Source organism: Heptranchias perlo, chromosome 18 (assembly GCF_035084215.1).
Source record: "Heptranchias perlo isolate sHepPer1 chromosome 18, sHepPer1.hap1, whole genome shotgun sequence".
NCBI lineage: Eukaryota > Metazoa > Chordata > Chondrichthyes > Hexanchiformes > Hexanchidae > Heptranchias > Heptranchias perlo.
In genome coordinates this window covers 5,179,315-5,192,160 of record NC_090342.1, presented here as the reverse complement: position 1 = coordinate 5,192,160, position 12,846 = coordinate 5,179,315, and the positions used below count along the sequence as shown (strand labels likewise).

The 12,846-nt window shown below is 44.8% G+C and overlaps 1 protein-coding gene across 3 annotated transcripts in view; it reads right to left on the bottom strand.

The window, feature by feature from the left end:
- The window catches only part of pawr (PRKC, apoptosis, WT1, regulator), a 125,706-nt gene that overhangs the window by 36,591 nt on the left and 76,269 nt on the right, over positions 1-12,846 (bottom strand). For all 3 annotated transcript variants that reach the window (XM_067999277.1, XM_067999276.1, XM_067999275.1), the window contains exon 3: positions 1,920-2,039. In XM_067999277.1, the coding sequence (XP_067855378.1) occupies positions 1,920-2,039 (120 nt within the window). The remainder of the gene's footprint in view (positions 1-1,919; positions 2,040-12,846) is intronic.

The following is a 12,846-nucleotide window of genomic DNA, read 5'->3' as shown; positions in this document are numbered from 1 at the left end:
TCTATTTTGAAGAAGAGCAAGGGAGTTCTCCCCAGTGTCCTGGGCCAACATTTATCCCTCAACCAACATCACTAAAACAGATTATCTGGTCATTATCAAATTGCTGTTTGTGGGAGCTTGCTGTGCACAAATTGGCTGCTGCGTTTCCTACATTACAACAGTGACTAAACTTCAAAAGTGCTTCATTGACTGTAAAGCGCTTTGGGATGTCCTGAGGTTGTGAAAGGCGCTATACAAATACAAGTCCTTTCTCTCTTCTTTACATGAAGCATTTTGGGATGATTTTTGAGGGATGCAATAACGTGCTACATAAATGCAGCAAGGGAGTTATTAAAAATCGTGTACTGATCATGCCAGTAGCCCCAAGTTTCCAGATCGAAAAAACTTATATAAACATGTGATGTATACACTGGACTTTACAGTAATTAATGGGTACAGGCTGGAAAGAGGGAAAAGTGGGCCTTTATCAGGAAGAAGCTGTGGATAACATAATCATAACATTTGCCTTTCTCAGTGTGTAATCCATATAAATATTTTGCTTATTCAGCTGGACAAGGAACACTCCGTAACTTTATACAGTGAGAGAGAAACTTCCATGGCTGGGCTTTATTTAAGGCTGCTGAGAGGTCCAGCAGAGTACCTAATTAACCACACCTAGCTGGAGATGTTATCACAAGCATTGAGAACAATGTGTACAAATGTACACATACGTGTATATATACTGCATGTACTGGTCTTTCAATTACCAACCATCAATTGGGCCACTTTGTCTCAGGTAAGCACACTCAGTCCCACTTGAGGCACGGTCCAGATTGACTGATTTAAGATTGGACCAGAGAATTGGAAATAAACAGCATTTATACTTCACAGCAAGTGTCTCCAAGTCTCCCTGTTTTGTTGGCCGTGTAGGTGTGTACCAGGGAGACTCGAGACCCAACATAGAGTTTAAATCCATGTTCTCATTAATTTGCATCAATCTCAAAATCTTATCGCTAGGATTTAGGATTCATCCACCAATGAGGCAACATCACTAAGGACAGCGCTAAAGTATTGTGGCCAAATCTGGGCCCCACACTTTAGCAAAGACGTCAAGGCCCTGGAGAGGGTGCAGAGGAGATTCACTAGAATGATACCAGGGATGAGGGACTTGAGTTATGTGGAGAGACATTGTGCATCATCTGCCCATATACAACAACACGTCACAGGGATTGTTCTCCTTGGAGCAGAGACGGTCAAGGGGAGATTTAATGGAAGTGTTCAAAATTATGAAGGGTTTTGATAGAGTAAATAGGGAGAAACTGTTTCCCACTGGCAGGAGGGTCGGTAACCAGAGGACACCGATTTAAGATAATTGGCAAAAGCACCAGATGGGAGTTGAGGAGAATTTTTTTTTTACGTAGCAAGTTGTGATGATCTGGAATGCGCTGCCTGAAAGGGCGGTGGAAGCAGATTCAATAATAACTTTCAAAATGGAATTGGATAAATACTTGAAATGGAAAAATTTGCAGGACTATGGGGGGAAAGAGCAGGGGAGTTGGAATAATCAAAGAGCTGGCACAGGCTCAATGGGCCGAATGGCCTCCTTCTGTGCTGTAAGATTCTACCAATGAGGCAACAGCGCTAAGAACAACCCTTCCCAAACGTCCACGCCAACAAAATTATAACAGGAAAATAAAACAGCAAATAAGAAATACGAACACAAATATAACAGAGTTTCTGGGCTTCCAGGCCAACTACCAGCTCTAGGGTTGCATGTGGGCCCTTCGCCCACTGACTGAACACACCTGCTTTAAAGCATTTGATGGTTTATAAACCAACTGTAGTACACTATTTAATCATGGTGCGTGGTACCGTCATTCCAGCAGCAAAATAAAAATATGGTTAAAAATATGAAATAAACTCTACGAAAAGATTCCTACGGTATACGGGCTGCTGACATCGGACGCAATGGACTCGTTCTGGATGGTGTTTTGTTGAGTGATGGCATCCTCTCTCTGGTGCTGCTTCTGTTCTGAATGTTCGTTGTCATCATCGGGGCTCTGAAGGAAAAGCAGTGAAGACGTTTTTGAAAGTAATCTCTTTTACAAATAGAGTTCATCAATGTGAGGAATGTTGGTGCGAGGGAATGGTCGACCTCCTCACTGTATCTCAATCAAACACTCCCAGATCAGGCGCAACTCCCTTTACTTCTACGCCAATAAGATGGTGCAATCAGCCTGCACCAATTTCACTTACCCATACCAGCCATTCTTCAAGTGCCAAGTTAACTTTTACTTTACCCCTTGAGACGTTTAACTATGTTAAAAGCGCTATATAAATGCAATGTGTGATGCATTTAAGGGGAAGCTGGATAAACACATGAGGGAGAAAGGAATAAAAGGTTATGACGATAGGTTTAGATGAAATAGGGAGGAAGGAGGCTCGTGTGGAGCATAAACACCAGCAGTTGGGCCGAATGGCCTGTTTCCTCTGCTGTACATTCTATGTTAAGTTGTTGCTCTTGTATATAAAGGAACTCGGGGGAGTGGAGCTGAGGGTGCTCCGTTTTTCACTCTCCCCTAATCACTTCACTTCCACTTCCCAATCAAGGGCGAAGATTCCCACGGCTGCAAGGGAATCCTGCTCAGCACTGTCAGGATTAACCAGAGACCTTAAGGCAGCTAGAGGGATTCCCAAAAATGTGGGGGGGGGGGGGGGGGAGGGAGGGAGGGAGGGAGGGGGAGGAAGATGGGAGAAAGGGAAGGGAGGGGGGAAAAGGAAGGGAGGGGGGAAAAAGGAAGGGAGGGGGGAAAAAGGAAGGGAGGGGGGAAAAAGGAAGGGAGGGGGGAAAAAGGAAGGGAGGGGGGAAAAAGGAAGGGAGGGGGGAAAAAGGAAGGGAGGGGGGAAAAAGGAAGGGAGGGGGGAAAAAGGAAGGGAGGGGGGAAAAAGGAAGGGAGGGGGGAAAAAGGGAGGGGGGAAAAGGAAGGGAGGGGGAAAAAGGAAGGGAGGGGGAAAAAGGAAGGGAGGGGGAAAAAGGAAGGGAACGAGGTAATCACTACACCCAGCATCTGGATCTATTATAGTCTCATTGATAGAGATTGATTGCCATGATTAGTCGACAACTCCATTATCGTTGTATCATAGGAACAGGAATAGGCCATTCAGCAACTCCTCCCACCCCACCCCATGCCTGTTCCACCATTCAATTCGATCATGGGACTACCATGATCTGGGTGAACTGGATGAACCTCGGTCTTTTTTCATCTAGAAATTCCCATGTTCCCATTTTTTGGTTGCCCGCTTACAACACTCCAGCTGCAGCTCAAACAGTCTTTTTTTTTGTAAAAAGATAAAGCTTCTGTCCGGGAGCAATGCCATGGGAGCTCAACTAGTAAAACATTAAAATGAGGTTCGGAAACTGTGGCGATCTCATTAAAGAAATTACTGTAGCAAATGACAATACTGTTACAATTAAATTTTGCAAAATGATTAACTTGCGAGTAACACAGATGGTGTCAGTCAAACCCAATTGGCCTTCGCACGGCCAATTGGAAAGTGAACAGACTCTCAGTCAAGAATCATCCAATCGGATAGCAGTCAATCAAGCATCCTTTCCCCCCACCCCCCCATTTCCAAATATTTTTATCACTAATCAATAAAAGTTTTAAAAGTGTTTTATTGCCCCAGTGATTTTTTCTCCCAGTTTTGCTCGTAGCAGTGTCCTGGAGATTCACCTTCAATTCCTGGAGACTCCAGGGCAATCCTGGAGAGTTGGCAACCCCTAAGCATGAAAGACAAACCCGGCTCTCCATGTTAAACATACAAAGCCACTTTCAACCATGCCTACTTTCACAAAGAACTGGAACTAACGGTATTTAAAATCAGCTTTGTGCCCATTTAATATGAGAAGCGGAGAGCTGGGTGAATTTAACGAGTAGCTTTAGAAGCTTTCCACAGAGGTTGGAATACAAAACGGTGGAAGTCATGCTACAGGTTCTGGTTAGACCCCATTTGGAGATACCGTGTTCAGTTCTGGGCACCGTCCCTCCGGAAGGATATATTGGCCTTGGAGGGGGTGCAGCGCAGATTCACCAAAATGATACCGGGGCTAAAAGGGTTAATTTATGAGGCCAGGATGCATAGACTAGCCTTGTATTCCCTCTAGTATATAAGATTAAGCGGTGATCTAATTGAGGTGTTTAAGATGATTAAAGGAGTTGATAAGATAGAGAGAAACTATTTCCTCTGGTGGGGGAGTCCAGAACAAGGGAGCATAACCTTAAAATTAGAGCTAGGCTGTTCAGGGGTGATGTCAGGAAGTATTTCTTCACACAAAGGGGAGTGGAAATCTGGAACTGTCTCCCCCAAAAAACTGCTAAGGCTGGGGGTCAATTGAAAATGTCAAAACTGAGATTGATAGATCAGGTAAGGGGATTAAAGGAAATGGAACCAAGGCGGGTAAATGGAGTTGAGATACTGCATGGTCTAGTTGAACGGCAGAACAGGATCCAGGGGATGAAAGGCCTCCTCCTGTTCCAATATCCATGCGTCTCACTCTATCCATTAAGATGGTTCACCAGCCTCCCCAAACATTAGTAACACTAACTCTGTGGGAGGCAACAAAAAAAAACGTGGCCATTTTCAGGAAGAAACTCGGGAGAAATTCCTCCCCAATTCCCCACGGCAACCAAGCAAACTCCAGGAGACCATAGTTACCCAGGGCATATCACTAGACGTACTGAACTAAACCCCCACGATATTTCCCAACATTCTTAAGAGCACTGGACCAGAAAAAAACACATTTCTGGCTGGCAGCGTTTCCAATCAAAGTAATCTGAAGGTTGAAACACTAGATTTCTTTTTTCCAAAAAGGATGATACAGATCATGATAGCAATCTGTTTCACATCACTCACTTAGCAGAGCCTGCAATTCTATCTGATTAAACGCTACCAAATATATAACTTCAACTAAAGAAACTGATAAATTGACCCATTGGCTCTACCAGAACACCACAAAACCCTGATCATAATTTGCATTTCCTGACATACCGTTTTTCAACGCTTTTGTGTTCTTGCATGCTCGCTCATCAGATGTCACAATCCACTGACTATCTACAGAAATTATACACTTCACAGTAATACATACTTCAATCTAAACTAAACCGCAGTCTTGACCTAAAGAGTGTGCACGGGATTTTACCTCAATGCAAAAACATGAGAACCAGAGGGGTGATGACAAGAATTTTTTTTTTACTCAGCGAGTTGTTACGATCTGGAATTCACTGCCTGAAAGGGCGGTGGAAGCAGATTCAATAGTAACTTCCAAAAGGGAATTGGATAAAACCTACCTCTTTGACCAAGCTTTTGGTTACTTGTCCTAATATCATCTCCATATGTGGCTCAGGGTGAAATCTGGTCTGATAATCGCTCCTGTGAAGCACCTTGGGGCGTTTTACTACGTGAATGGCGTTATATAAATGCAAGTTGTTGTTATGTGTGTGAAAAGAAAACATTTGCAGGGCTATGTTGAAAGAGCAGGGGAGTGGGATTTAATTGGATAGTTCTTTCAAAGAGCCAGCACAGGCACGATGGGCCGAATAGCCTTCTTCTGCGTCTTATGATTCTATGAATAGAATAGCTCATAAAAAGTTGCCGAGTCAGCAACTGGATTTGAATGAGGAGGAAAGCACAACATCATTGAGGAATTTAACAGCTATGGGTATCCTGTTGCATAAAGGTGCAATGTGCAAAGGTAAACATACTCCTCAAATATACCGGAAGGATAAGTCACCAACATCCTTTACCGAATGCTGTCAGCTTGGCTCAGTTGGTAGCACTCTTGAATCTGAATCAGAACGTTGTCAAACGGAGGTGCCGTCTTTCAGATGAGATTACATAGAATTTACAGCACAGGCACAGGCCATTCGGCCCAACTGGTCTATGCTGGTGTTTATGCTCCACACGAGCCTCCTCCCACCCTACTTCAGCTAGCCATACCTGCATATCCTTCTATTCCTTTATTCTTCATGTACTTATCTAGCTTCCCCTTAAAGGCATCTATGCTAGCCGCCTCAACTACTCCATGTGGTACCAAGTTCCACGTTCTAACCACTCTCTGGGTAAAGAAGTTTCTCCTGAATTCTTTATTGGATTTTAAATGTCTACACTCTCAGGTGGACGTAAAAGATCCCTTGTCAGTATTTGAAGAGTGGTCACAGTCTCAGGATACGGGGTAGGACATCTAGGACTGAGATGAGGAGAAATTTCTTCACTCAGAGGGTGGTGAACCTGTGGAATTCTCTACCACAGAAGGCTGTGGAGGCCAAGTCACTGAATATATTTAAGAAGGAGCTGGATAGATTTCTAGTCACAAAAGGCATCAAGGAGTATGGGGAGAGAGCAGGAATATGGTATTGAGATAGAGGATCAGCCATGATCGTATTGAATGGCGGAGCAGGCTCGAAGGGCCAAATGGCCTACTCCTGCTTCTATTTTCGATGTTTCTATGAAGTGCAGGGGAGCTCTCCCCGGTGCCCTGGCCAACATTTATTCCTCAAGGAACACTGACAAAAATAGATTATCTGATCATTTATCTATCTCACTTACAACAACTCGCATTTAGATAGCACCTTTAACATAGTAAAACGTCCCAAGGCGCTTCACAGAAGCGATTATCAAACAAAACTTGACACCGAGCCACATAAGGAGATACTAAAATCGATTAAAATCGGGGATGCGCAAGAGGCCAGAATTGGAGGAGCGCAGAGATCTCAGAGGGTTGTAGATCAGTGAGCACAGGGTGATGGGTGAACGGGACTTGGTGCAAGTTTTTGGGACCTTGCTGTGCGCACATTGCCTACGAAACAGTAACTACACTTCAAAATAATTAAGTGGCTGTGAATTTTATATTGCGAGAGCATTGTGTGTCTACTGTGTCTACTTTTGTTATCAAACTTAAATACAAACTCTGATATGATAGTTACAGTACTTCTTGATGACTTAGCATGTGGAGCATGTTGTGCAGTTATTATACAGTAACGCTCATGTTGATTTGAGACTAATGCTCACAGTGACTATTAAACAACTAAAGACTTCTGTAACTGGAGCTGAACAAAAGTGCACAATACTGAAGTTAAAAAATCATAGACTCATACAGCGTGGAAGGGAGCCATTCGGCCCATCGTGCCTGTGCCCACTCTTTGAAATTGCTACCCAATTAATCCCACTCCCCTGTTCTTTCCCCGTAGCCCTGCAAATTTTTTCCTTTTCATGTATTTATCCAATTCCCTTTTGAAAGTTATTATTGAATCTGCTTCCACCGCCCTTTCAGGCAGTGCGTTCCAGATCATAACGACTCGCTGCGTTAAAAAAAACTCTCCTCATCTCCACCCTGGTTCTTTTGCCAATCAACTTAAATCTGTGTCCTCTGGTTACCGACCCTCTTGCCAGTGGAAATATTCTCCCTATTTACTCTATCAAAACCTCTTGTAGTTTTGAACCCTTCTATTAAATCTCCGCTTAACCTGCTCTGCTCTGAGAACAATCCCAGCTTCTCTAATCTCTCCACATAACTGAAGTCTCTCATCCTAAAGGCAAGTTTTTTTTTGCATTCTTTTACTAAATATAAATTTCCCTCGCGATTCTGGCAGCCAGAGTCAACGTCAGGCCCACACTCCAGGTCAGATACAGAATCAAACTCAGTCTAACGAGCCACGACATCATCATAATCCACCACCTCAGACCAGCACACAGTTATAAACTTCCCCAATTCCCACACCAGCCACACTAGGGTCTTTTGCTACGTCTGACTGCTAATTTAGAATCATAGAATGGTTACAGCACAGGAGGCCATTCGGCCCATCGAGCCCATGCCGGCTCTTTGAAAGAGCAATCCAGTTAGTCCCACTCATCCATCCTTTCCCCGTAGCCCTGCAAATGTTTTCCCTTCAAGTATTTATCCAATTCCTTTTTGAAAGCCACAATTAAATCTGCTTCCACCAACCTTTCAGGCAGTGCGCTCCAGATCATAACTACTCGCTGCGTAAAAAAGTTTTTCCTCATGTCACCTTCGGTTCTTTTGCCAATCACCTTAAATCTGTGTCCTCTGGTTCTCGACCCTTCCGCCAATGGGAACAGTTTCTCTTTATTTATTTTAGCTAAACCCTTCATGATTTTGAACACTTCTGTCAAATCTCCTTTCAAATTTCCCTGTTCCAAGGAGAACAACCCCAGCTTCTCCAGTCTAACCACATAACTGAAGTCCCTCATCCCTGGAACCATTCTAGTAAATCTTTTTGGCACCCTCTCTAAGGCCTTCACATCTTTCCTAAAGTGCAGTGCCCAGAATTGGACACAATACTCCAGTTGTGGCCAAACCAGTGTTTTATAAAAGTTCAACATAACTTCCTTTAGTGCAATTTGTGTCAAATTGTTGAACAGTTTTGTGCTGTGTGCCCACAACCACGCCAACCTGGATTGCGACCTTCCAAGCCCATTTCACTAAAGCGTTCCTACAGCCAGTGGAAAGATCAGAATTTTGCCTCTGGGACCAGAACTTCAATTCAACACAACGTTATGAGGTGAAAGGGGAATAACTTTTCCTCTAGGTCTGGGAACAAAGTGGAGAGAAAAAGTGTGACTTCGCGTACCACAGAACAGAGCAACGCGGAAGGTACATTCATGGTGCAAATATATAGAAGGATTCAATGCAAGAGAATAGCTCACTACAAATGAATGGGGGGGGGGGGGGCAAACAACACACTTAAACTATTTTGAGATCATCCAAAACTCTGCTGCCCGTATCCTAATTCGCACCGAGTTCCGTTCACCCATCACCCACTGTGCTCACTGACCTACATTGGCTCCCGGTCCGGCAACACTCCGATTTTAAAATTCTCTTCCTTGTTTTCAAATCCCTCCATGGCCTCGCCCCTCCCTATCTCTGTAACCTCCTTCAGTTCTACAACCCTCCGAGATCTCTGCGCTCCTCCAATTCTTGCCTCTTGTGCATCCCCTCTTGCACGATAGACTGGAGAAGCTGGGGGTTGTTCTCCTTAGAACAGAGAAGATTAAGAGGAGATTTGATAGAAATGTTCAAAATCATGAAGGGATTAGATAAAGTAAATAAAGAGAAACTGTTCCCAATTGGCGGAAAGGTCGAGAGTCAGAGGACACAGATTTAAGGTGATTGGCAAAAGAACCAAAGATGACATGAGGAAAAACTTTTTTTATGCAGCGAGTAGTTATGATCTGGAAGCAGATTCAATCGCGGCTTTCAAAAAGGAATCGGATAAATACTTGAAGGGAAAACATTTGCAGGGCTAAGGGGAAAGAGCAGGGGAATGGGACCAACTGGATTGCTCTTACAAAGAGCTAGCATAGGCTCAATGGGTCGAATGGCCTCCTTCTGTGCTATAACCATTCTATGATTCTATCCCTAATTTTCATTGTTCTACCATCGGCGACCATGCCTTCAGCTGCCTAGGCCCTAAGCTCTGGAATTCCCTTCCTAAACCTCTCCGCTCGCTACCTCTCTCATCAACTTTAAGACGCTCCTTAAAACCTAACACTTTGACCAAGCTTTTTGTCACCTGTCCTAATATCTCATGCGGCTCAGAGTCAAATTTTGCCTGATAACACTTCCGTGAGGCACCTTGAGTTGTTTTACTACGTTAAAGGTGCTATATAAATGCAAGTTGTTGTTGTTATACATAAGGCAGGCTGATGTTCGGTGTAGTACCGGGGGAGTTGTACAATATTGAAGGTGCCGTCTTTGGGATGAGACGTTAAACTAAGGCCCTGACTACCTGAATCAGTCCGACTGCAAGAGTGATTCACCAATTCATGTCTGACATGTAGTCACTCCCTTTCCCTAATCACTCTGCCTGGCTCATTGGCCTCTTCCCATTATCTCTGCTCAGGGATTTACTCACACACCTTCAAGTCTGGTCAGCTGAACACTCTCACAAGTGCTGTGTGAGATCCTGTGCAATTGTCCTACTGGTCCGACTGGTTCCTCAGTGTTAACAACACAACAGGCAATACAGGTATTGCCTGTTGTGTTGTTAACACTGAGGAACCAGCATCAATACTCAACACCAACAACAGCCAATCTCCGGACGCCATCCTACAACTCATCCGCTTCATCCTGGATCACAATGTCTTCACCTTCGATAACCAGTTCTTTACCCAAACACACGGAACAGCCATGGGGACCAAATTCGCACCCCAATACGCCAACATTTTCATGCACAAGTTCGAGCAGGACTTCTTCACTGCACAAGACCTCCAACCAACACTATACACCAGATACATCGACGACATTTTCTTTCTATGGACCCACGGCAAGGAATCACTAAAGAGACTACACGATAACATCAACAAGTTCCATCCCACCATCAAGCTCACCATGGACTACTCCTCAGAATCAGTTTCTTTCTTGGACACACGAATCTCCATCAAAGACGGGCACCTCAGCACCTCACTCTACCGCAAGCCCACGGACAACCTCACGATGCTCCACTTTTCCAGCTTCCACCCTAACCACGTCAAAGAGGCCATCCCCTATGGACAGGCCCTGCGAATACACAGGGTCTGCTCAGACGAGGAGGAACGCGATGGACACCTACAGACGCTGAAAGACGCCCTAGTAAGAACGGGATATGACGCTCGACTCATCGATCGACAGTTCCGACGGGCCACAGCAAAAAATCGCATAGACCTCCTCAGGAGACTAACACGGGACGCAACCAACAGAGTACCCTTTGTCGTCCAGTACTTCCCCGGAGCGGAGAAACTACGCCATGTTCTCCGCAGCCTTCAACATGTCATCAATGACGACGAACACCTCGCTATGGCCATCCCCACACCTCCACTACTCGCCTTTAAACAGCCACCCAACCTCAAACAGACCATCGTTCGCAGCAAATTACCCAGCTTTCAAGAGAACAGCGTCCACGACACCACACAACCCTGCCGCGGTAACCTCTGCAAGACATGCCAGATCATCGACACAGATACCACCATCACACGAGAGGACACCACCCACCAGGTGCATGGTTCATACTCCTGTGACTCGGCCAACGTTGTCTACCTCATACGTTGCAGGAAAGGATGCCCCGGAGCATGGTACATTGGCGAGACCATGCAGACACTGCGACAACGGATGAACGGACACCGCGCAACAATCGCCAAACAGGAGGGTTCCCTCCCAGTCGGGGAACACTTCAGCAGTCAAGGACATTCAGCCACCGACCTTCGGGTAAGCGTACTCCAAGGCGGCCTTCGAGACACACGACAACGCAAAATCGTAGAGCAGAAATTGATAGCCAAGTTCCGCACCCATGAGGACGGCCTCAACCGGGATCTTGGGTTCATGTCACGCTACACGTTACCCCACCAGCGAACAAATGTTATCTGTTTTTAATATAACGGGTCAGTTGCTGTCTTTTCTATGTTTCTACCTCTCTATCTCTGTTTTTTTTTGTTTGTTGTTTTTTTTGGTGATTTGTATATTCTGAGACCTGGCAGGTAACACCTGTCTGTCTGCACACTGATTGCCTTGGCAACGGGCAGTTGAAAAAACTGTCTGTTATCACCAGCATTGTTCTGTGAATTATAAATGCGACTTCATTTCGAGGACTTCATTTCCACATCGTTCACCTGAGGAAGGAGGTAGCCTCCGAAAGCTTGTGAATTTAAAATAAAATTGCTGGACTATAACTTGGTGTTGTAAAATTGTTTACAATACAGGTATGGAAGAGAAAGCAAATGAGTCGTAAGTGGGGAGAATAGGGAAATCTTTGTTTTGTGGTTGATGGATTCAACCAAAGAATGAGGCGACCACACCTACAATGCATTTTGTTCATTCCCTAAAATTAGGGCAGGAAACTTTAAAAAAGTATATTTTGTGGTTATGAAGCAGAACTTCAAAGTTTGGCCAAAATGTGTATCTCCCATAACATGAGATTTAAAATTCATGTTTGTTGGTCATTAGTTTGTTGGTCATTAACTGGTGTTGTTTTGTTTTGCCAGTTAGTAGCACTGCAGGATACAATCTAACCAACCTCGTGTTCAAATCCCTCCCTGGCCTCACCCCTCCCTATCTACGTAACCTCCTCCAGCCCCACAACCCTGCGTTCCTCCAACTCTGCGCTCCTCCAATTCTGGCCTCTTGTGCATCGCCCAATTCCTTCGCCCCACCATTGGCGGCCGTGCCTTCAGCCGTCTAGGCCCTAAGCTCTGGAATTCCCTCCCTAAACCTCTCCGCCTCTCTCTCCTCCTTTAAGACGCTCCTTAAAACCCATCTCTTTGACCAAGCGTTCGGTCACCTGTCCTAATATCTCTTTCTTTATCTCGGTGTCAATGTTTGACAGATTACGCTTCGGTGAAGCACAAAACAAGTTGTTGTTTGTTTGATGGCAGGATTACTCAAAGATTTACACCCACATCCTCACGCTGTAATCTCTGCCCCACTGCGCGTGATGGCCGTTTGTGATTTTCCGCTGAAAAATCGGACGGATTTGCAGAGTACAATCACCAAAGCGGCAGTAAAAATCCTGGAAGACCCCACGGAGCGGAAAAGGGAATTTGACTTCTTCCGTCACTTTGAACCAGTTGCTCTGGTAATGGTTGAACAGGAGAAACAGGCAGAAGCGTGGTTGCTAGAGCATGATAGGACTCAGACATCGCTGCAGGCAGAGCTTTTGGAGGCGATCCAATGCTGCTATTCTAATAATCAGGTAGTGAGTGAGAAGCATTAAAATATCATTACCTCACCCCTACCAGCCAGGTTATATGGGCTACTTGCTACAATATGCTCCGTCATCCTCTGAAATTTAACATCTCAAATTATGATTACATAGAATG